The following is a 25,591-nucleotide window of genomic DNA, read 5'->3' as shown; positions in this document are numbered from 1 at the left end:
GCGTATGAGGAGGAAAGAGGAGAGGTTGAGGGTTGAATTTTCCTTGCAAGTGAAAGCAAGGATATCTCAAAATATGAGTAAGACATTTTAAAGAGCTTATATTGCATGTTAAAATGTTATCCTCTGACAAATATTTTCTTAGCAGAAAACAATTTTGCCGTGTCAGCAAAGAGCTAGAACAAAAGTATTTTTGCAAAACAAGACATTTTTTTCCTACGCTGCACAGAAGCAGTGTGCAAAACAGACTAATTTACACCCCTGTGTGCCAAAGTATTTTCTGATTTATCAACGAAAAACTGGAATCAAATGACAAAAGCCAGAGAGTGCTGCCTCTTCCTGTCTCTAATGAAATAAAAGCTCCACTTTGTTATTGGCTCCTATGTGGTTTTTAATACAACAATAGCCCCTCTCTGCTTTTTATTTGGAAAACCGGGTCTGCGCAGAGCCAAGGAGACGGCCGCACGTGACCCTGCGATGTCACCGGCAGCCGCGCGATGACGGGGACAGTGTCGTTATTCACGCCTGGCCTGTGACATCCGCCAACCCCGCGGCATGACGAGACCAGGAGGGCTCAACAGCCCCTCTATACCAAGCCTCTTTTTTTGCCACAGTTAGCGATGGCGAGACTGACCGCAGGACAAAGGGACACAGTCATGGCCTGTGGGGAAACGCTGACGGGTCTCCAGTTAAATTAATGGGGGCAATTGTATAATTTTTTTTTGTTACTTATCTTCTGCGCACTCCGGATAGTAACCGGGGAAACGTTACCATCCAATAGCGTCAAAACAAGCCTTGCAATGCAGAGGGGCCCTACCAGCCTCCCCCTCCCTCTCCTCTGCGATGACCTCACTTCCCTCACTTAGCACCACAAGGAATGCCGCGTTCCTGGTGCAAACCAGAGGGGACGTCTCCGTACGCCATATGGCTGAGGGCCACCACGGGCTAGGCGCACAGCCAATCACAACGTTTAACAAACCAGCATGCGTGCGCGGAAAGTGCTAGACTGGAGGAAGGCAGGTGTGCATGCAGTGGCAACATGAAGCTCAGAACACGGCCTTGTTTTTTCCTGCCGATAAAGTTGCGAGAGAGCTGTCGATTTCCTCAGAGTTCAAACGTGTGGCCGTAGGGCCCCTACATTAAGGCCATTTTATGATAAGCGTAACACCAGGGGAATGGCGTTTGGATTTGAATCAAGTCAGCCTCGCCATCTGCTGTGATATGTTTGGCATGTTCAACAGAACACTGGAGTTAATTAAAAAAGAATTATTGCGCGCAGACACACGTTACATAAGTAACGTGTAATATTTTACATACTCATGTGTCAACGGTTTGAAAAAACAGGTGAAAACTTTAGGGGAATGAGAAGAGCCACTAAAAAGGTGAGCTAACAAGAGAAGAATCTACACTTACTGACAATTACGAGAAAAAAACCGAGAGAGAGCAGATTTTTAGTACCGCACATGAAAGAGAAAGGCAAGTAAAATTAGTTAAAGGATGACAAGAAAAACATTGAAAAAAGGACAAAAAACAGGAAGAGGAAGCTGGCCAAACAAGGGAGTCGGACAGGGGATATTAAAAGATAATAACAACTGTTTGTGGAAGAGAGTGAGCCACAGGGCATAGATCGTTCAGATACCCGTACCCAAACAAACATTAAACAGAGTGCTGTGGGTCCATTCACCATACAGCTTAGCTCTCTTCTCCATTGCAGTTCTTTAGCACTGGCCATCTGATAAGGTCTCGCTATCGCACTGTGTATTTATACATGACCCCCGTGTCCTACTTCTTGGCAACAGGTTAGAGAAGGAATGTTCTGAACCAGAGCCTATGTTCAAGGCTCTACTTCTGTGGTATTCAGCCTATGCGCGTGCACGGCGTGTACACATGTGCACGCGCATAAGAGCACAAACGTGTGAGTGTGCGTGTGTGTGCCAGGCAGACCTGGGTCAAATACATATTTGTTTTGGATTCAAATACTTTTCTGTGCACTATTGATCTTGCCTGGTGTAATTGAGCCTGCCAACATGACCAGACGGCAGGGTTTGCACTTTTTGACAGTATTTAATTGGTTCCAATACACCAGACAAGATCAGTAAAGCGTAGAAACGTACTTGAATCCAAAACAAATGTGTATTTGACCCAGGTCTGGTGCCAGGCATATACATGGACACAGTAAGTAATACGCATCAGAATCGTGGCAAATCTCACACCATGCTAAGTAGAAAACAAAGATAAATATTAACAATGACACATAATGGGAACATATCAGCAGAAGCCCTGTAGCCCGACCGTACGATTGGCTGCGTACCTTGTGCAGGCTTCCTTTGGAGTCTCCCAGGAAGGCGATGGTGTGCCCCTCCCTCACGCTGACCGCCACCGCGGTGAGGCGCGACGACGGGCTGTCCAGTATGGACTCGGCCTCCACCGGCACCCGGCTGGCCATCGGGCTGGGGGTGTGGTCCGAGCCGCAGGGGTAGGCCTCCAGGGTGTTCTACAGGGTGACAAAACACGGGCCTTCAGCTCTCTCAAAATCGGCTTTTCGACAAAGTCCCGTGCGGCTTGTAAATGGGTTGAACGCCTCCGATCGAGTAGTTTGGCTCGGAGCTGCGGTGTCGAGCCGTTCCTGAACACAAATCGCAAGCCTGCCAATGACATGTCTGAAGTGTTCAGTCCAACAGCGGCCCTGACGCGTGTGGAGAACAGCAGAGGCCCTTCTGGAAGGTTTCTGCTGGTGTGACTCCAACCTGTAACAAAGCCAACCGCTGACTCTCACACCTACACCTGAGCATGGGTCAAAATGACCTCACCCATGGCACGGTCAAACTACTCAGATGTGGAACGTGTCAAAGCATGAGTAGTGGAATTAACTTCATGAGTCAGGGAAGCATATATTTTTCCATAGGAAAGAGGAATTGTGTGCATCTGGTTATTTTTTATTTATTTTAATGCATGCCTCTAAAAGGTGAATAATGTAGTAAAATATTATGTAAATCATTTAAAAACTAATACACTTTACACCGGCTCATTTTCATATTCTTTTTAGTTATGATATCAAATTGCAAATATTTGTTGGTTAATTTTAAATAGGTTTGATACCATCAGTTCAATAAATTCTGTGGGATGTCAAACTCAAATCCTGGAGTGCTGCTGTGTCTGCTGGTTTTTGATGTGCACTCAAGTGATTAATGTAAGTAACTGATTGGCTGAAGAGTCTGCACACTTCTTGTTTCTAAGGCCCATACTAGCTGCTGATTGAAAGGAAATCACATAAAACCAAAAGAGACTACAGCCTTCCAGGACCGGAGTTTGAGACCCCTGAGTCAGACGCTTCAGTACAAACCTCTCCAATTACTGACAGGATAATAAACTAGTGAACACGACTTCAAATCCAGGCTATATTTACAAACATTTACATTTACTGTACTCAAAACATACAACTTAAATCTTTATTTTGAAGAATGGATTCATCAAAACATTATTTAAAATGAATTTAAGAAACAATGTCAGTATTTAAATGCAGTTAAAATATAAAAAATGGAGGTCATGTTTATAATCAGTGTGTGTCAAAGTAATTTGCTGTTTCTGATCTGTAATTGAGAACCGCAGTGCAGGGTGTGTACGCAGCTGATAAGATGGTCCCAGGCACAGGACCACAACATCAGTCTTTGAATAATGCAACTGCCTCCTAAAACACCAATAAAACCGACCAGAACTGAGAGAGCGAGAGTGAGAGACAGAGAGAGAGAGAGCGCGAGAGAGAGAGAGATTATTCATCTCTCCCTCTGCCTGTGATGCACCAGACATCTGAGCGCTTCATCTGTCCTTGTCAAACCTCATTAAATGCTCCCCCTCTTGCTAAGCAAGGATAATCCGAAATATCGATTCCCGACAATCCCATTAAAATACACCAGCATCTCTCGCGCTTCTCCAGCCGACTCCCAAGGACTCGAGTGCACGGGGGTCACAGGCCGAGTCCTGTTCCATGCCATCCGGGCCCCGCCCTGTTTTTAAGGGGAGTCTCGTTAAATGCACCGAGGATCACTGCCTACTGATCGCTGTCAGAAGCTACGTCCGTCTGTGCCGCTGCTCAGAATCTCCAAAGCAATAATTTCATTCTAAAAACAAGAGTGATCTTGTTTAGCCTAATATACGAGGGATTTTTCCACTGAGAAAAACACAACAAATAACAAGGTCATCAATTTCTACCCAGAACAGAATCTAAAAGTGGATAAATATCACTAATAAACCTGAGGTGCACAAGATTTCCCCTGAAATCAGAATGGATGCCAATATTGTTTGCAGAGTAAGACAACACATTGTAAAATGTAGATAATTCCCATTTAATTATAAAGATACTCACCAGAAAACTAGTAAAGCATTTATGGAAATAGTCACACTATTCACTAACACATTCAGAAGCAATGATAGATCTCTTCTCACTTGGAAACTGGAGTGAGGGTGGGGGCGAGGGGGGGGCGCTGACTCACCGAGGGCAGGGTGGCGCAGTTGGACTTGACCTCGTACTCGATGTAGGCGGCCTCGCCCCCTCCCTCGGCCTTGCCCTCGCGGGTGTAGCAGAGGTCGCGGGTGGAGTTGATGCGCTGGTCCAGCTCCTCCAGGGGGAAGACGCAGAGCGCAGAGTCCTCGCTGGCCTTGCTGGAGGAGGCCTGGCGGGTGGAGAAAACGCCCAGCAGCGCCTCCTTCTGGCCGCCGCCCCCGCCCGGCCCCACCTGCACCGCCTGCAGGAGGTTGTAGGCCTTCCCCGCGGCCGAGCGGCAGGCCAGGGGCACCTCCACGTAGGAGTAGTAGGCCGCGTCGTCCAGGCAGACGCGCGACACGTAGGTCTTGTACTCCCGCGACTGCGACTTGAGGTCGCGGCGGTAGAAGAGGAAGTAGACGTGGGCGCGGAGCGAGAAGGCCGCCACGAAGTGGTGGTCGTACTCGGACAGGCGCCCCGCCACCGCCAGCTTGGCCGTCTCCTCGTAGGAGAAGACGGGCTCGGACGCCAGGTTGCGCGTGGAGATGGGCGGGTGGCCGCTGGTGTAGCCCCGCCCCACGAACAGCACGGGCTGCTTGCCCCGCGAGCGCACCACCAGCCCCACGGTGGTGACGTTGGGGTCGTTGGCGGCCACGTACTGCGTGTCGACGGGCCGCTCGGTGGAGAAGAGCACGCGGCTGACGTCGTCCAGGCTGCGCTTCTGGCAGATGCCCTGGTTGACGCTGCCGCAGCTGATGAGCTCCAGGGCGTAGGGGTCCACCAGCAGCAGCTTGTTGTGGTTGCTGGTGCGCCGTGCATGGGGGCAGTTGGTCTCCGTGATGGGGGGCAGGCAATCCTTGCTGTCAGTCACGGGCCCCGTCTCCTGGGCCAGCTCCAGGCGCAGCCGCCCGTCCAGCTGGAAGAGGCGGTCCCGGGCGCCCACGTAGACCCGCCCCACCGCCGGGTCGGGGTGCAGCGCCAGGTGCTCGAAGCGGCTGTCGTTGCGGTAGAAGGTGGGGTATCCGCCGGCGTCCCCCAGGAGGGACAGCAGCGCCGCGGCGACGACGGCGCACGTTGGGACCATCCCCGGCGGCATGGCAAACATTCTGGGGGCGGGGCATAGGGGAGAGCGGGGCAGAGAAAAAAATTTGGGGATATAAAAAAGGAGACAGTAGAAAAATCAGGAGACAGCAGAATTTGCTCAAAATTTGCCAACTGTCAGCTAAAATGATAGGACACAGATTCGCACACAAACAAAAAAAAACCAGGAGAGAAGCTTATACCGCGGCATCCATTTGATAATTAACAGGAAAAGGTGCCACAGTGTACAAAACGCTCACAACAAAAGTGCACTTTCATTAACAAGCCAAGAACCAAAGTTTAAAGCAACGATCCGGAATCACAAGTAATGTAATGGAAAATAATCAGAAGCCAGAACAAGCGTTTATAAAATGTCCTCCTCACCATTTGCTTCAAACTCCGTGTTAAAGAGGCATTTCACCCCTCTGCCATCCAGTAAAGCAGATTAACACCCTCCAATCAGCAGCCTGAAAAAGAGCGGGAGAGATCACATGATTACAGCGCACTTCATACGCAGTGTGTAATTACACGCACTCATACCATACTTACAGCTAAGGCAGTTAAAATCCTTCAGTGCTGAGCAGTTGGTTGCGCACATTTAAATCCCAACCAGCCTACACTGTGGTTGTCAGGAGTTCCCTTTTGCCAGCGCAAGTCAAAACAGGCAATGGGAAATTACTTTGTTGGCATAATACTGCTTTGTTTTAATTCTAAACTTGAATTCGAACTGTGCTTTATTGACGGGCACGCATGCGCACGTTACGATGTCTTGCGTGCAAAGCGTATAATTTGAAAAAGAAAAACACCACAGCGATGCGGCCTGCTCGGGAAACAGCATCCAACCACCGCTCCCCACCCTAACACCCCCCCCCCCCCCAAAAAAAAATGATTCTGTATTTATTTCACGTTAAGCCCCTGAACACGTTTACCAGCATCGTCTGCCGACTCCCCCCTGCTTCCCCCCCCCCGACTGCAACGTGCATACAAGCGGAATCTTTAAAAAAATATGCAGCGGGGTGAGAAGCGGTGGCAGGAAGGAATAACTCTCCCACTCTCCACAGAAGCAGGATTAACCCCAGCCAGTGCAGACAGGCTGGGGTGGGTGGGAAGAGCAGGACGCTGAAAGAGACACTATTCTCCCACCCAGTGACACAGACTCCTCACAACACTGAGGCATTTAGAACCTCCCCCCCCATGGCTCTTATCTAAGGGGGGGGGGGGCAGGGGGGGCATGGGGTGGGAAAGGCAAAGAGGCCCTGAATGCTGATGTGGTAAAAAAAAATAAAACAAAAAAATCAGACAATCATTGCTAGCACCATCATTCTGACCTTAGTTTATCCGCCATCTGATCTTTCACTCCATTAAAACCAGCCTGCTCCCCCCCTCCCCTCCCGCTCCCCTCCACAGAAGCTATTTAAATATTTGCAGACGTATTTTTAGCCTTGTGAAACGGCTTCTTTGAGTTTGGGAAAGCTGACAAAGCCGTCTTAGAGAAGATGATGACTGCTTCTGACACATACCCGAAAAAAAATCAATTAAAAAAAACAAACAATAGTCTGTGTTTTCAAAGGATCTACAGGGAGATGTAAGAAAATGGGGGGTTAACAGACACAAAAGAGAGAAATATGTGAAATAGGTTTTTTGGTAAATTCAGATGCGCGGCGGGGGCAGCGGCGGGGGCGGGGGCAGCGGCGGGGGCAGCAGCGGGTCGTGTTTGCTGATAGTATCGCGGGTCTCCTCCCCAGGCCCGGCTGACTCTGAGAAAGGAAGGGAAGACCCAGCACGGCCGAGCACAGGAATGACAGGCACGTCGCCCCGGCGACGGTGCGAAGAATCGACCCTCTGTGCCGGGGAAACCCCGCGCTGACCCGCCGGATTTCGGGGGTCGTGCCGCGATATGACGGTCACGGGTAATTACCAGCCTGGCAGCGATCCGGTGCAGTTGTCACTTTCCGCGATTATGAAAACTTACAACCCTCGCCGCTGGAATCCAGGACAGTTGTGCCTTGTCTTTCACCAGACAAATAGAAAATAATACATTTTTGCGTATTTTTACATTTATTTCAGAATGTTTCTTTTGTTTCTTCCTTTTCTACGCCCATGATCTAATCATTTGCGTGCTTTGTCTACATTTCTGCTACACAAACACGGGAGAACAGTAATTTGATCTAATTATGTTTGTTTTTAATCGCATTTGATTTCCAGCAGCAGTGTGTTTTGGTAGGCCAACAGTTGCACGGTAACAGTTACACAGCAAAAGCAGGAAGGGCCAATAGGAAGCACAAGCAGTAATTAGTTTACACATTGTCCGCTTTGCTTAATGTACGTGGGTGTCTGTGTTCTCCTGGTGCCTGATGTTCGCAGTGTAAAAGAGCTGTACTCAGGACTGCAGGAGAACAGCTGCAGACCGTGGCTCACTCACGCAAACATGTCACTGCCACTCAGGTGGTCTAGAGGGTAAAAAAAATCAAAGAAAAACAATGGAAATCTACTGGAGCAACAGAGAGGTGAAAGTGGGACAGTGGAGGGCCAGGGTGCAGTGGGGAGTAAACGGGACAGTGTGGAGCAGTGTGGTGTGGTGTGGTGTGGTGTGGTACAGTGTGGTACAGTGTGGAGCGGTATGGTGCAGTGTGGTACAGTGCGGTACAGTGTGGTACAGTGTGGAGCGGTGTGGTGTGGTGTGGTACAGTGTGGTACAGTGTGGTGCGGTGTGGAGCAGTGCGATACAGTGTGGTGCGGTATGGTACAGTGTGGTACAGTGTGGTGCGGTGTGGAGCAGTGCGATACAGTGTGGTGCGGTATGGTACAGTGTGGTACAGTGTGGTGCGGTGTGGAGCAGTGCGATACAGTGTGGTGCGGTATGGTACAGTGTGGTACAGTGTGGTGCGGTGTGGAGCAGTGCGATACAGTGTGGTGCGGTATGGTACAGTGTGGTGCGGTGTGGAGCAGTGCGATACAGTGTGGTGCGGTATGGTACAGTGTGGAGCAGTGTGGTACAGTGTGGCTCAGTATGGAGCAGTGCGGTACAGTGTGGAGCAGTGTGGAGCAGTGCGGTACAGTGTGGAGCAGTGTGGAGCAGTGTGGTACAGTGTGGTGCGGTATGGTACAGTGTGGTGCAGTGTGGAGCAGTGTGGTACAGTGTGGTGCGGTATGGTACAGTCTCATGTACAGCTGTGTCGGGAGAAAGCAGGGAGCGCTACATAAATGTTCAGTAGATATTACATGTATAGATGACAACTCAAGGTAGAGGTATACCGCTGGCAGTTGTATGAGAAAATGTAAAAATTTAGAAAACAATTTAAAAATGTACAAAAACCTCTAAGTTATTGCAGACGTCCTCATGCAGACTTGATTACTGAAAGGAAGTTAAAAAGGATAATAACCACCTTAAGCAAACCTATTTTTCAACAAACATCGCTCCATAACTCCAATATTTGCACTAACCAACTTGAAGGTCTATTTAAATAGGGCTCTACTTTTGTGTTTGTTTCAGAGGTGTTCCTGTAATGATGACACCAGCCAGTACTGAGAGAAACCAAGCTGGGCTCGTACTAGGAAATTTAAAACTTGACACTCAGGGGTTTTACTGAACCATCTGGTCGTGGTGATGAAGAAATTAGCAATAACATTATTTTTTTCCCAGCTCAATAAATCAGATGTTCTTGAAGGCCTGGAGTGTCACATCCTCTGCGTGTGGGCTGAACAGATAACACTGAGCCAGCACACTGAGCCAGCACACTGAGCCAGCACACTGAGCCACCACTCTGAGCCACCACTCTGAGCCACCACACTGAGCCACCACACTGAGCCACCACACTGAGCACTGAGCTACCGCACTGAGCCACCGCACTGAGCCACCGCACTGAGCCACCGCACTGAGCCACCGCACTGAGCTACCGCACTGAGCCACCGCACTGAGCCACCGCACTGAGCCACCACACCGAGCCACCACACTGAGCTACCACACTGAGCACTGAGCCACCACACTGAGCCACCACACTGAGCCACCGCACTGAGCCACCACACTGAGCCACCGCACTGAGCCACCACACTGAGCCACCGCACTGAGCCACCACACAAGCTGGAATTATCAAGAGTTCACAGCCTGTGAACACTCCCTTTCTTTTAGTTCTTTGTTAAGCACTACCGTCAACCTCAGACATTAACCTAACACCAAATGTCACAGACAAGCAGCTTTTATTTCATATTTGCACAAGATTTCCCCAAACGACCATGCTAACGCTGTATTTACACAAGACGACCCTGGCGCTGACTGGCACGTACGAGCAGCTTTGCTTCATATTTACGCAAGACGACCCCGACAGTGATCGGCACAGACGATCAGCTCCACTTCGGAGCGCCTCAAATAACGGTCCTGCTAATATCCACTGAGTAAAAACTGCATTAGCTGCTAGCCTGAGGAGGGCGTGTACCCCTGTCCCGCCCCCGGCATCGCGTGCTTGCTCCTGGGGGACATCCGCACCGTCATCCGTGGAAAAGCACTTCCTCCAACAGCTCAGGACCGGGCCACCTCAACTGTATGGGTTTTCCAGCTTTGCTCTAAGACGGATTACGCTTCACCAAATGGACCAAACCTAACATCTCTCAAAGTCCACAGATCCCAATACCATTTTGTTTTGTATAATGCACGCAAGCCATTTTATCTGTGTAGCCCATCACCGACTAAGGTAGTTATTCACCAGGTCATATAATCAGCAGCTGACCTGCTTTTCTCTTATGTGCTGTGAGCCAACTCTAAAGAGCAAACTATTGAGTCATATTTTATTTATTTATCTCATACACCAAAACAGTATTTACAATCAGGAGGTAAAGGCAAGACATCGGCATTCTTTCAAACAGACTCCTGATTGCAAAAAATCGAGTAAGACTCAAATGCAAGGCATACCATCTATCAAGAAAACAGATAGCAATAGTTAGCAGCAGTCAGGTATGCTTGCGGTGTAGTCTCAGCTCGACCAGCCCAACCTGCTGGTTTTCCACCCGCCCTTCACCTGAGATTCAGGTGTGACAGTCCGGCCAATCAGTAGCACTAATTGTTCAGTTAATTACCAAGGGGGAAAAGAAAACCAGGGTCGGATTTGGATTCAAGGTTCAGATTTGAGTATCCATGATCTGCACTGCAGGTAGAACGGATAGCCTAGATAGGCTGAACAGCCTGGTCTCATCACCAAACATTCCTGTGTTCTCCAGACCCAGGCAGTCTAAATACCGAGCAGAACCAGAGCCAAACTAACAATCGGCCGGGTGTGAATTCTGGAAGCGTTCACATGCGTCACACGCACAACCAGACCGTAGAATAACAGAAAAACGGATCACCCTGTACTGAAGGCAACTGGCCTCTAAAGACGAAATTAACACTCCACAGTTAACCTTTCTAAAAAATAAATAAATAAATAAATGGAGCCTTTGCACAGATTCAGGGCTCAATCCCACCATCAGGGAAGTCTGTCAGAGATTATTGTGAATGGCAGGCGCTGGACTGGGCCCTGTCACCCCACACGCAGATTTCTCAGCGAAAGAAAAAAAAAAAAAAACAACAAGTGCTTACAAGCTCCACTGAACTTGGGAGTCGTGATGGAATGTGACTGAAAAGCCACTACTGCTGAGGGAGAGAAAGAGAGAGAGAGCGAGAGAGAAAGAGAGAGAGCGAGAGAGCAAGACAGAAGGAGATGGAGAGCAAGGGGGAGTGCACACAATGGCCATTAATTACGGAACCAAGCCAAAATGCTCCATTCAAAACTAATTCAAATAATGGCCAGGGAGAAAGCAGGAGAAAGGAACGGTTCTGCTTGCTTTGTAATTAGGGGATGTGTACTTAAAACCCACCTAATGGCCTGTCCAGATCGCCGTGGCACATCCGGACCCGCTTTCGACAGGAAAAAGCGCTTTTTGTACCCCATTATCGTGAACGAGTGCTTTTTAGCCAAACAGCCACTGGTTACTCTGAACTGTACCGTTAAAAAGGACGCTTCGGTGTTTTCTGTAACAGCTGACCTCATTGTGCAATCACTCCGTGCTTATCTTTTTTTCCCATAGCCCAACTCAAATCAATTTGTTTCTGCAAAAATACACGCAAAAATCTGTAAAAATGTGTGCATGTCGGATGAATAAACTGAAAACATGCTTAGACGATGTTGTGTTCTCGTTTTACAATTCCGGTCGTCAGTTCAAAACAAAATTCAAGATTCTACGTCCTTTATGAATGAAAACTGGGGTCCTTTATGTGTCTCTACTGGGGGTTTTTAGCTATACTCCAGTTTTAAGTCCACTGTTTTTGGGAAACTCCAGCGCTTGCACTTAGCATGACAGGGGCGACACTGAAGAAAAAACCAAGAGATTAATTTTTGAGTTAGTATCTCATTGACAGCTGCTGGGCTGGAGCGCTCGGTGTGAGAGCGCTCCGGATTCGGCCGGACTGCGCTCCTCGAGCCGCGCCGCCCCGTGACCGCTAGCCGCGCCGACGGGAGGTTATTTATAGCGCGCGCCAACAATGGCCGCCGCTGAGAAGGAACACGCATTCCTCCTCCTGGCTGACGAGCTTGGGGGGGATTATCGGTTCTGCCGCCTTCCAGAAAGGTCTTTTCACAGAGAGGAAGAATTTATGGCTCAAATCAGCTGTCTTTTTTTATATAATCGGCCTTTTTGTGGGGGGGGGGGGGGGGGGGGGGGGAGCAGAACTCTCAAACACTCCCTTTTGGGTACATTCCAAACTGTGGGGTTGCTTGTGGGACTCGGTGGAAGTTCCCATAACAATTAAAGTCCAGTATTATTAATAGTCGCATTAAAATGAAAGCCGAAAACTTGAGCTTGGGGGGGTTTTAACAAATCGCTGGGAAATGCACCAAAGTCAAAGTTCATCCCTGTAAAGACTGTAGCATGAAACCCTGTTGCCTTAGCCTTAACAATTTCACCTCTGAAAACGCCCGTCTCGTGCACAGCCTCCGCTAACGTTAACACGACTCGACGCTGGCGTCGTTGCTGATGCCGGGGCGGTCGTGGGCCTGGCGCGGTCTGCAGATCTCCGTTAGGATCCGTGCGTGTCGGTCTGAGTGCGGCGGCGCCGCCCGGCCCAGCCCCGGCGCTCGCTGGGGGAAGTTCATCACGGGCGGGACAGCGGCCTCTGACAGAGAGAGCGGCGTGGGCCTTTAGAGCACGGGCGCTCGGCTTCGCCCCGGGCAACAGGAACACGGCGTGCACTCCAGCCTTTACGAGCATTACCAGGGAGCTCCAAACTATGCTATTGTGCCCGTCCTGATATTTAAAGGGCGTTGCGCTGGCTTCCATTTAAAACTCCAGCCGTCGTCCGAGCCGCCTAAATAACGTTCGGAGCCGGCATCTGGTTGACCGCTCCCGGTGTTTCGGGAATGTCAACCGTTCACAACCCTCGCCTCGTTCGGAACGACTCCAAAAACCCCTGGGACGAAGTCCCACGGTCCCTCGTTTTGTGTCCTTCACCAGCCCTTTACAGTCTCAAGCGCACACTTGACATAGGCTAACACCAGCACTTCCAGGTGCAGTATGCTCCCACGCCATTTTACATGCTGCATTTACCAAAAAAAAAAACAATAAAAGTCATACCAGATATGCCAGTTCATTCATCAGTAAGGGCAACGGCTGCTTCTGAAGATGACACAGAGCACAGGGTAGGGCTTTCACCAGGATGCTGACTCTGCACAGAGCGCTTCCAGGTCACCGCATCACGCTGTCTTCCATCCCCTCATTGTCCTCTGATGATTATCTGTGGACGAGCAGGGCCTTCTAGACGGACCTTTCGCTGCGAGTTAGCGGTCTGGCGGTCGCCTCTGTGGCGGCCAGCGTTGGGGATTTATGGGCGGTGGGGGGACGTTGAAAGTCACTAGGGGGGTGGGGGGGAGGGGGGTGCAGTCCTCTTAACACAGATGAATAACTGAAGGGCCAGACCCCACCATTAAAAAGGCAGGCACCAGGCCACCTGCTCCTCCTCTGGCCTTTTCCAGCCACGGCTCTGAGAGACGATCACGGGGGGGGGATCACCCGCGGCCGTCCTCTCCCCGTTCCCCATTCCACTCGAGCGCCCCCCGGTAACCAGCGGAGGCGGGGAAGGGCTCAATTATTAATTAAACAGCGGGCTGCCTTCGCCCTCGACTCCCCCCGGCAACGGACGGACCCTCGGTGAAACGTAAGAGGAGGGGGGGAAAGCTTTGTCTGCGGGGTGACCGCGTCTGGATTACACTACCAGTAGGTGGCACTCTTCCCTCTGAACAGCACACCTGCAGCAGCCCGTGCTCTTTAGCATGAGCGTCCTCACTTGAACAGCGTAGGGTTTCACCTGCATTGCAAATAGCTGGACTGCTGTAGGGGAAGGGGGGGCGGCAGGGGGGGGGTTGGTGGCAGTAGACACCAACACATATCAAATTTAAACACCCCCTCTTCCAGCAGGTGGTTGCTGTTGAGCCAATCGGGACGAGGTGAAAACACAGATGTGACACGCCGGAAGGTTCCACGTAGGGAGGCCGGTGGGAACGGGCATCATGGCTGCACCGAGTTCGCTTTCGTCCTGTTACTGCAGCACAACAAAAAATGGACTCAACCATGTCTGTAGAATTCCTATACGTATTGTTCGTTATCCATCCATAAGATTACAGCATTCTAGGCCCTGCGCCAGCACGCCAGAGTAGAAACATACACAGGAAGCGCATTGCATGTCCGAGCGTGTGTTGCGTGCGCATTTCCCAAAACACGGCTATTGAACAGGGCCAATGGGACAGGCCGAGCAGCAGCAGCGGGCCATACAGCGTTTGATATGTAGATTAGACCCTGAGGCCATATATCGAATGCAATCATCTCCAAATCATTTGTTCTTATGCTCCAGGTGAATGGATTTATAATATATGATTCACTGTGGTTTGAGAAATCACTGCACAAAGCCTTTCCTGAAATGCAAATCACTAATCACACACTAGCTAATTAATCCTGTCAAATTAAAATGTTCCAGAGTCTAAGGGAAATGGGCAGGTGAGTCAATCTTCAGATGATAAATACAGAATCCCCAGTGGGTAGGAGAAACACCGCTAACCCCACAAGCAAAAAGAAAAGTTATTGCACTTTTCAACACAGCTGTGATTGAACTCGTTAGACAAAGACCGCAGTGTGCCAGACCGGCCTTGGGGTACTTTTAAACGGCTCGTCGGATTAAAGCGTCTCCACAAACAAACCAAAACGAGGAAGAAGAGCCATAAACCGCAAGAAAATGTCTTTTTTAATTCATCTTGGGAAAGAGGCTTGCAAACGGGCGAAACTGAGCGGACGCGGCGAAACGGAGCGGCAGGAAGCCGAGGCCGGCGAGCGAGCGGCGGCCGGATCTCCCGGGAGAGGCGTGGCGGCCAACGTGTCCCGCAGCGGCGGGCGAGGAGCCAGGCCCTCTCCCCAAATTACAGCCTGCCGTTTTTAGGAGCTGATTATGGGACGGGCAGGAATGCAAGCGCTGACAGAAAGAATGCGCAAACTACACCGACGCAAAACGAACGGCTCTTTTTCCAGGTCCTGGTTTTTTATGACGCAACAGCGAACGCACCAGAAACGCCGAGGTCCGTCGCCCGAGACGACGAATCGTTCGGGTGGAGAGAATAGGGTGTGGGGATTTATTTAAAGACCGTGGTTTAAATGAATGCCTGTGGGCCTGTGGTACCACCGGGTACAGTTGGGCTCCAACTGGCTCCAATGCTCTCTGTGGGGCAGCGGTGCGGCTCGAAATAGAAAACCGTGGAAAATCCCAAAACAAACTGGAGCAGCAGCTCAGTATAATGTTCACAGAACTGGGCCTGTTACCCAGAGGTTGCAGGTTCGATACCCAGGTAAGGCACCGCTGCAAAATGCTTAACCTGAATTGCTTCAGTACGTGCACAGCTGTGTAAATGAATACTGTACTAAAGTTCAAGTCAGTCTGGAAGAGAGCATCTGGTAAATGCTTAAAATATAGAAATGCTAAATTCTCAATGTGAATCCCACTTCTACCATCCTGTAGGTTTTCACTCCAACAAACATGCCTCATTCAACAGCTAGAGAGCTTCTTGAGCGGCTATTTAGTAGAATCAGGTGTGCCAAATTAGGGTAGCAATGAAAACCTACCGGATGGTAGATCTCCAGGACCAAAGTTGGTTACCACTGCAATATAGTAACTACACAAACAGATTTGAATGCAAATAATATATTATGTGGAATGAGTATGCTATGGATGCATGCATGCGACACAGACCTCTGCATTTTCTAAATGGCACCGATGCAGCTCTCTGCAAGCTGCTGTTTCTGGAGCGCGGTTATTCATGAGTGCGTGCACGTCCCTGCATACATTAGACCCCTCGACGCATTTTCCGTTTCATGAAGAGCTCCTCTTTCATGACGCTGAAAGGGCCTGAAAAGCAGCGGATGAAAGCGCTTTGTTGACGCGGTCGCCTTGGCGACGGGCTGAGGCCTCCGGGTGAAAGCCTCCCGCGGACCTACGCTCGGAACGGGTCGTCACATGGCCCCTACTGTAAGGGCCCAGTGTCCCACACAAGCTTACAGGGGCCCGCAGGACAGAACCTCTTCATCTGCAGTTTCCTCCCTCTCCGTTTGGACCTCAATCAAACAAGCATGGAATTGCTCAATTATTAATTATGAATTCATTCATTGGATCGATTCTTAAACACCAGACCTGGGTCAAACTTTTCTGTGCTCTATTGATCTTGCCTGGTGTAACTGAGTCTGCCAATATAACCAGAAGGCGGGGTTTGCACTTTTTGAGAGTATTTAATTGATTCCATATCAAATGATGGCGTGTTCGATGTTCTTGGGAAACTGAACATTTGAGAAAAAGCAAAGAAGAAAAACTCAAACCACAGTTTCAAATGCGTTTCCAGTTCTAAAAACTACTGGAAGCTTGTTTGGGAAGTACTCAGGATGCCCTACCTGCTGTGAATCGATCTTTTGAGGAAACTGGGGGGGTGGGGAGGGGGGCAGCTTGTCGATCCAGGTCTCTGGAGGCAAGGCAAGAGGACGGCTGGGAACACAAACACAAACGTTTTCCACTTAGACATCGACACGGCGGGAAAACAAGCATCTAATTTTAACTTTGAAAAACGGAGCTTCTTCAACGAAAGCGCGTGACGACAGGCGACAGACGCACGACAGGGGCGGGTGCCGGAGAGGCCCGACGCGCGGTGCGGCGGAATGTGGCAAGCAGTCCTCTGAACCTTTATTCCCTCCCCACTGAGTTCACCTGCGGCAAACCGTAATCCACGCACGGCTTCAAACGGAAAGCCCAAAATAATCGACCGCCGACTCGACTCCCTTCAGTTCATCAAACTTCAAAAGGGTTCCGCCTGATCCTTCAACTAGTCACTTCAATGCATCGCGAGTCAAGCAGGCAGCAAGACATCTGACAGTGATTTACCGCCTTCAAACGCGGAATCCAAATGCTTTCACATGAACATTCAAAAAGAGCTCGGGTCTTCCAATGCTACCTTTGTGTTTGACTCCGGCGAAGCTGGTTACAGTATTCCATATAGCTGCTCATACACCATGACTAACAAAACTACAGACCAATAGGAGGAATATCTACACAAATGAAAAAAGGAATAATGAGATCGACCTACATACGGATGCAACATTTTCTGTTCATTTTCATGGGGGCCAGGATACCATGCAAGATAACATTTTAGCATGAAACAGTCAGCCTCACTTCAATGGATTCATAGAAATGATTCACAGTGTAATATGTAGGCCTACCTGTTTGCACAAGTTTTGTGTGCCTGTGGTTTTCATATTTTACATTTTTAAATAAATCCTTTTGAAAATGTGTCATTGCACATAACTGTTCTGAAATTTCTTCTTAGTAATAATCCTCCCTTATATCACCATTTGCTGACCATCTACTCTATACAATAGTGTTTTGTAGGGAACTGCTGGTTTAACCTGAATGTAGTTTCACGGTAAAGAGGAAACCCCATAAACACTGCATACACTACTTCTAAACCAGACAAGTGGGAAACCAGAACAACCTACAGTAGCAGAGCCCAGAGCAGGCTGACACAGGAACATTCAACAGCCATGTCAGTGAAAATGACGGCATTTTGACATTAAAATGTGTTCAGAACACACTCAGCCCAGTACTTGTGGTGTAGGAAAATTCTTCAGAGAACATTAATCTCAGAACAAAGAGTAACAGAAGTTTGGAAATACTTCAGGATAATTCCCCCATAAATCCACCCCTTCAGACTTAATGATGTGAATCTCCTCGGGGGGCTTCAGGCTAGCTAATCTGAGGTAAACTAAATATTTCCGTAAATCGAAATTTTAATTTGGCGGGGGACAAAAACGGCTTTCAGAGCGCTCCGAAAACACTGCGCTGTTTGTTGATACAGCCCTTGGCTGTTGCACACCGACTTCAGACATGAGAATCATGGAACAGTCTTTGAGACCAGAGGCAAAGGCTCATTGATTTCCTTCCAGAAGGTTCTACTGCAGAACACACATCACCTCAGAGGGAGGCGGAGCCTCTATGGTAACTGAACTTGCATCACCTCTGGCAACCGTATAGAGGGCTCTTGTAGGGCCCGAGCAGACAAGTGGTTTCTGTGGGTTTATAGTGAGTTATAAGGCAGTAGCAGAAAGTCTAAATATTAGCATGGCAGTCTAGTGTCCCGGGTGGTGTGTGTACAAACGTGTATATTTACAAAGAATATCTTTGTAGTGCAGGGAGTTGGCTTCCGTAACGATCCCTTAAATAACCAGGGGGAAGGGGAAGGGGGCGGATGGGTGAATTTCCATTAAACAGTTGTGGCGCACGCACCGCGTACGTTAGCGCACGCACACGCAGCCGCGTGATCCTGGAACAGGAGAAAGTTGACATACGGAGCGGGATACTCAGTCTCCCATGGAGCACGGCTTCCGGGCTCCTCCCCGCCTTGCTTGCGTTCGGGAGACTGAAGAATGCGAATGTTGCACTCGCGCGTTTTAAATCATTTTTCTCCGGCGGACGCCTTGGCGCGGGGCTCGAGAAGCGCTCTGGATTCCTGGAACGTCCCCTGGCTGGCCGGATACCAGCCTGCGCCGGGCTCCTCCCGAATCTGCGCGCTCCTCTGCTCCCCCCTGGGGACACCCGGAGTTCCCCTGTGCTCCCACCCCCGCTTCAGATACCCCCTCAAGCCCCCCGACAGGGAAATGGACTGGGCGAGCCAGTAACGGACTGGATACGTGGGGCCTGCCCCCCCGCCAAAACCACCCTAATGCCCCCCCGGGACCCAACCATTCTGCTCAACTCCCATCTAAAACATGTGCTTGGACAGCACCGTTAATCCACCAGCTGCGTCCCAACCCCGCATTTACTGCTCTCAGCCCAGCCGCTTCGGATATCAAATCCGCATGAATGGAAGCCAACCATGACGGTTACTCCACACAGACAGCGTGTCTTATTTTTTATTAACCTCCATGTTTATCATTCAGCATATGAATTTTAAAATGGGAAATGACTTGGTGAAGAAGATCCATTATTCATTATTCAGAGGATATTCCTTATTCCGAGGATATATACTTTTATTTCCCAAAAAAAATAAATTATTATTTCACACTTGAGATGACTTAAACAGGCACTTTGACAGACACTCTCATCACTCATCTACACCCCCCCCCGCCCCCGCCAACTCCCCCTGCCCTCCCCACAACCGTCATTCCCATCCACACCAGCGGCCTGTCTCGTTACCTTCCACAGAGACATGTTGCGCTGACGGGCGGAATCTGGGTCAGTCTGACCGCGACGGGCAGCCGTAGCTCAACTGTTCTGCCCCGACAAGCGAGCAGCCTTCCCGCTCATCGTCCTCGCGTCCGTCCGCTCGCTGCCGGGCACGTCATTTCCCGGTAGCCGTCCGATTCCGACCCTGCCGAGATCGCTGCCGAGAAGACAGGGCGCACGTCTGTCCCCCTGACTGGCACCGGGGAGGCGGGGCCGACCGATCGAAAGACGGACGGAGGAGCCGGTGTACGTGCGGGCCGCTCCGTATCCTGGGAGCTGACGGCATGTGGGGGGGGGGGGGCTGGACGAGGGTGATGAGCGAATCTGCTAAAGAGCTACAAGTGACCTGTCGCTCACCCGTCATATTTAATACGCTGGGTCTCAGGCAGCCGGGCGCTGACGCACGCTTTCATACCAGTGACCCCGGACGCCACTCAAACAGACAGGCAGAGAAAGGGGGGATGAGTGAGGGCGGGGCGGGGGGAGGGGGGGGGCGTTCCGTAGGCTCACACAGAGGAGGGGTACAGGAGAAGTGGTTGAATGCTTTTTACATGCTTTGGGGATACAGCGATGTGACCCCAAGCAGGCATGACAAACAAAAACACGCACGCACGCACACACACACACACGCACACACACACGCATACACACACACACACACACACTCTCTCTCATAACACGCAGCAACACACACTCTGTCTCTCTCATAACATCTCATCACACATCGTGTCTCATGTCACACAGAAACACACACACACACACTCTCCATGACATACAGTAACACACTCTCGTTCTCCATCTCTCTCTCTCTCCTACACTCTCTCACTTTCTCTCTCTCCCAGGGGGCAACCCCACAGACGGCATTCAGCAGTTCGATGGAGGGCTGCATTATTAATTATCGGAGCGGCGGCGAGTGGCGACGGCCGGGTTCATGAAGCAGAGGAAGCCGATCTGTACGAGTTGGTCAGACAGCATCGAGCGCCTTCGCCAGCGAGCGCGGCGCATGGGGGCTGAGTACGCGCAGCGGTGTGAAATGTGCGCGCCGGTGTTAAATACGGCGGCGTCCCTGGGCGCGGGGGGAGCTGACCGCAGTCTGGTTACCCAGTTCAGCCGGTGTGACTCAACGGGGCGCTAAGAACAAAACAAAAACAAAAAGAGGGCTCTGTTGGGCGCCAACAGAACAGAGCTCCACAGTCAGCAGGGAAGAGCAGAAGGGCCTCTGTGTGTTGGGTTTCCTGCTCTGCTGTGGGGGGGGGGAAGTGAAACTAGCAGTTTGTTCAGCGTGCCCGTCTGTAGGCTGTGTACAGTAGCCCGGCCTATGCCGGGACTCCGCGCAACCTTGATTAAGGCTGGGGGGGGGGGATGTTTATTCGGGAGGGCGTCGCTGTGGGCGGGACCTGCGGAGAGGGGCGCGCAGGACGTCTCCCCGTTTTCGCGGGCAACCGGGCCCGACGCTGGAGAGCCGTGGCGGTGCGTCCCATCTCGTCCTGCCCTTCAGACACCACCCCCCCACCCCCCCACACCCCACACCCCCACGGCTCTGCCCCGTCCGCTTTATCGCTCGGCTGTCCTCAGGAATGCTGCTCCAAACTCACACCGCACTCCATAAATACAGAGAGGGCTTTCATGAGCCCCGCAGAGCTCTCACACATCCAATTAAAGACAGCCACATCTGATAAGCTTAGAGCAATGCAGAGCCCACATCCTACACACACTCACTCACCACAGACAGACTGACACATACACACACACTCACTCACCACAGACAGACACAGACAGACTGACACAGACACACAGACACACAGACACAGACTGACACAGCTCACATCCCACACACACTCACTCACCACGGACAGACAGACTGACACAGACACAAAGAGACACAGACACAGACTGACACAGCCCACATCCTACACACACTCACTCACCGACAGACAGACACAGACAGACTGACACAGACACAAAGAGACACAGACTGACAGCCCACATCCTACACAAACTCACTCACTGACGGACAGACAGACTGACACAGACACACAGACACACAGACACAGCTCACATCCCACACACACTCACTCACCACGGACAGACAGACTGACACAGACACAAAGAGACACAGACTGACACAGCCCACATCCTACACACACTCACTCACCGACGGACAGACACAGACTGACACGGACACAGAGAGACACAGACTGACACAGACGCACACACACACACAGACAGAAACAGAAACACACAGACAGAAAGAAACGGGAACACACATGCAGACAGAAACAAAAATACACATTCACACACACACACACACACACATACAGTCACACACATTCACACACCAGTGTTTCCTGTGGAACTGATCTCTTGGTGTGGTGATGGGTGTCTGAAGGGCGGGGGGGGGGGGGGGGGGGGGTGTAGCAAAGGCGAAAATGTTTAAGACTATGAAAACATAACCTCTTGAGACTTCTTAAAGGTTTTTAAAAAATATCTACATCTATCTTTCAGCTCTGACGAGCTCTTGATACAAGGAATAGCAGTTTGCAAGAGCTAAAAAGTAGTTTTAGATGTACTTTAAAACCATAAAAGGTTTGTTAACCCTTGTATTGTTTGTAAATATTGAAGCAAAATAGGCCTGTATTTTGAGTTATGGTGGGGTGAGAACAATTAAAAGAGCACATTGTCCATCTAGAAGTTCTACCTTCAAGAATAGAGGACTATATAACCAAAATTGATACTCAAGAAAGATGTATTGTACCATTATAACAGCAGCTCTAGATTAAAAAAAGGGTAGGCACGTACGTAGCTCAACTGGAACAGCTTCCGCTTCGGCTCAAACAAACACTGTTTATTTTCAGATAATGTTACATATTTATCACACTTATTTTTTACTTGTCAGACAACTGCATGAGGCATTGCACTTGCCCGAACAGAGTTAGGATCCGCCAGTCGTCGCCACCGAATGATAGTTAACGCCAGTGCTTGAGATGGGCAGGAGCTGTCGGGACTTGTATATGAGTACCGACTCTTCTTTTGATTACCAACATTAATTTATTTTAAACAGTGTGCATTTTGAGGAGTAAGTAGCGGCACATATTTTGGTCCAATTCAAACACTGGTTAACACTATGGTATTTTTGTAATATTTGAAGCGTCACTACCTACCTTCTCGTTGTCTTTCGGTCGCTGAAGAAAAAAAAGTGACGCTTTGACAGACCTTTGCGCACTGCAAGTCTTCCGACCGCCTCAGAAAGGAGCAAGCGCAGAGCGCGCGGCCTAGGCTCTTTTTGAAAGTAAATATGTGGATGCGACAGTGTGGTTTTGAGAGTGCATTTAGGCAGAAATATTTAATATATAGGCTATATACAGTAAATATAAAATTTTTTATGTACGGCACAACAAAACCTTACCAACGGAAATGTTGTCACACACACAAACACACACACACACATTCACACACACACACACACACACATTCTCACACACACACACACATTCTCACACACACACACACACACACACACACACACTCACACACACACACACACACACACACACACAGTCCTCTCCAGCACTGATAATGACAGAAGGCAGAACCGAAGGGGAGGCCGGGAGCCGGAGCCACTCCTAGACTCTGGGAGCAGCATAGCAGGGCCGAGTCTCGCTGCGCGGTTAAACCTCACACCTCCGCCGTAACGACGCCATTCATCACGGGGGGACGGGAGGGGCCGCGGGTCACACGCTATCTGCCCCCGCGCAGAAACACACAACCTATCGCACGCCCCGGCCACGGGCGGGAGGGGAAAGTCCAGACTCAGCCGATCTGCGCCGACGTCTTCGCGAGCTTCACCTGACCTTGGGTTCCCGGACGCTCCAGAGTTTAATTCATTTTTCGCCGAGAGGGGAGGGGGGGCATGGTGGGTAAAATAAACATCGGCGTTCCGCCTCCTCCTCCTTTCTCAGACTTGTTTTTGCCCGTCTGCCGTGCTCATGTTAAACACGTACGGCTGCGATGAAGACATAGTGTCATAACTCAAATACAAACGCAGCCGGGGGACGCGGGTCCAAGCGAATCTGGCAGGCTTTTGGCCGCCGTCTCAAGGTCCTACCAAACGTCCCTCAAACCTTCGCTGGGGAAAACCATATTCCACAGGCGCCCGAGCTCGTCAAATCAGCTGGTAGGGGCAGCGGCGTGAACGATGCACAAAAATCTTGGTTCGGTGCGTACCTCAGTTTTGACAGTTCAGTACAGCATTAAAAACATGAAATGCTAACTATAAAATAGCTTTCATGAGCAAGTAAACAGCGGCTAACTGCCCATCATTTCTTGCTGAACGAAATAAGACACAGTAACAGACTAGAAGTTATTGGGGGGGGAAATCATTTTGACAAAAAAATGTGCGTGCGTGGGTCCATCCCCCCGAGGTCACGCCGGGTCAGGGGCACGGGCGGCTGCAGGTAGCTGGAGGTCCCTTAGATCAGGGGGTAGGTGTTGCTACAGCGTTCACCACAGGAACAATAAACGCGAGATGAGCTTCACCTATCAGAGAACCACAGCTTCCTCTGAGGTGAGCAAACAAGCCGGCTCTCGGCCTTGCGATTGGGTGGACGGGGCGGGAGATCGCCCCCCGACAGAGCGCCATTGGTCCGCGCTGCAGTCGGGCGGAGCGGCAGGCTGGCGGGGGTGATGAACGTGTCGTATCCGCCCGCCCCCCCTTCCCGATGGGGGACGGGAGGTGAGGAACGCGGGGGAGGACAGGCAGCGGGTCCTCAGTGTCCGCCTCGGTACGAGGAGACGGACAGCTTCATTTAAAAGACAAAAGGCCCCCCTCCAGCCCCCCTCCGCCGCCCGCTGCACTGCCTGCCAGAGCGCAAAAGAGAGTGACTGAGGGTGGGAGAAATACCGCCGCGATAGATTTAACGGATTTAACCGAGCGCGCTCGAGACTGAGATGTGAACGCACTCCACACACACACACACACACACACACACACACACACACACACACAGACACACAGACACACAGACACACAGACACACACACACAGGCGTTCCGAGCTCACAAGCTTTCCACGGAGGCCTCAAACACCGGTCGCGGTGAAATACAGAAGAAGCCCTGCAGGTAAAGCGAATCCTTCACCCCCCCAGCACCCCCCATCCCAATTACCCTGATGGAGGATCAATGGGAGAAATTGACCGGCGGAGCCTGGAAGAGGATTTGATTTAACCCGGGGGGGGGGGGGGTGAGGAAGCTCACTGGAGGGGGTGAATAAAGACAGCTGTTCTTTCCACACGGAGGGAAAGCAGACAAGCGGGCGAAATCAATGGCTGCCTTTGACGGCACTGCTACAGGAGACAATGGAACACTGACAACAGAGTAGTTCTACAGCACATCAAATGTAATGAAATTCACACCATAGACATTCAAATAATAAGCAAATAAATATACTGAAGGCCGAAGATGCAAAGAAGCTCTTCAAAGATAATCTTTGGCTCCTTCCCCATTGACTTCAATCGCAGATAAAATACATAGGTCTATTCCAACCACTACTGTCAATTTGAAACACTGAAATGTATGGGGTGAGGTAGGGTGGGGGTCAGGTTCAATTGATAAACTTCAAACACACAAAAACCATATACTTTTAATTATTCCCGTTAAAAAAAAATCTTAAAAACTGCAGCTATTATTTGTTAATTTTCTCTCTGGCATTTTCCTTTAATTGAACGTCCTCTCCCCTCCTTTCTGCTCATAAACAAATGAATAACAGATAAATAAGGTGCCCCAGAGTTCCATTAAATTAATACAAAACAACTAGGCAGTTCCATTAAAGCAATTCATGCGCACAGGGAAAAATAATAGGAGCATTTAATGGTGTCACTCATGTTTTAGCTCGCCCTCCCCTAGCACCCATTAAGTGAACATGAATTCATTCATTTTCCCAACATGGAGGCAGGTCCTGTGCTCTCTGACCAGGTCCTTGAGTCAAAATGAAAGCCACAATCAGGAGCCAATTTGTCCCTCGGTCAACGTCGATTCAGCCGCAGGCTTTCCGGCGCTGGGTCCACCTCCCCGCGTTCACGCTCGGGACTGGCCGTCCGCGCATTCAGGCTGCCTTCCAGCGGGCTGGCACTTTGACCTCAGCGCAGCTGAAGGACTGTAAGCCTCGGCTGTGCTAAGCTGGGCCGCTCGCTCGCACGCTACTTAAACACAGCAATCCTGAGGTGCCCTTTGCTGGGGTTCTTTGATAGAAGGCAGTACGGAGAGGTCTC

At 50.3% G+C, this 25,591-nt stretch overlaps 1 protein-coding gene across 7 annotated transcripts in view; it reads right to left on the bottom strand.

Annotated features, from left to right (window-relative positions):
* The window catches only part of plxnb1b (plexin b1b), an 87,670-nt gene that overhangs the window by 24,222 nt on the left and 37,857 nt on the right, over positions 1-25,591 (bottom strand). For 5 of the 7 annotated variants that reach the window (XM_035387481.1, XM_035387483.1, XM_035387487.1 and 2 more), the window contains exons 3-5: positions 5,942-6,024; positions 4,488-5,583; positions 2,309-2,491 (exon numbers count right to left, since the gene is read on the bottom strand). In XM_035387481.1, coding sequence (XP_035243372.1) covers positions 2,309-2,491; positions 4,488-5,582 — 1,278 coding nt within the window. In that variant the 5' untranslated portion in view covers position 5,583; positions 5,942-6,024. Of the gene's footprint in view, positions 1-2,308; positions 2,492-4,487; positions 5,584-5,941; positions 6,025-16,504; positions 16,596-25,591 lie in introns of all 7 variants that reach the window. The other 2 variants (XM_035387482.1, XM_035387484.1) reach the window with 1 other exon arrangement.

This window comes from Anguilla anguilla, chromosome 13, assembly GCF_013347855.1.
Source record: "Anguilla anguilla isolate fAngAng1 chromosome 13, fAngAng1.pri, whole genome shotgun sequence".
Taxonomy (NCBI): Eukaryota; Metazoa; Chordata; class Actinopteri; order Anguilliformes; family Anguillidae; genus Anguilla; species Anguilla anguilla.
Note: the sequence above shows the minus strand (reverse complement) of the source record. Positions and strands in the feature narration are given on the sequence as shown.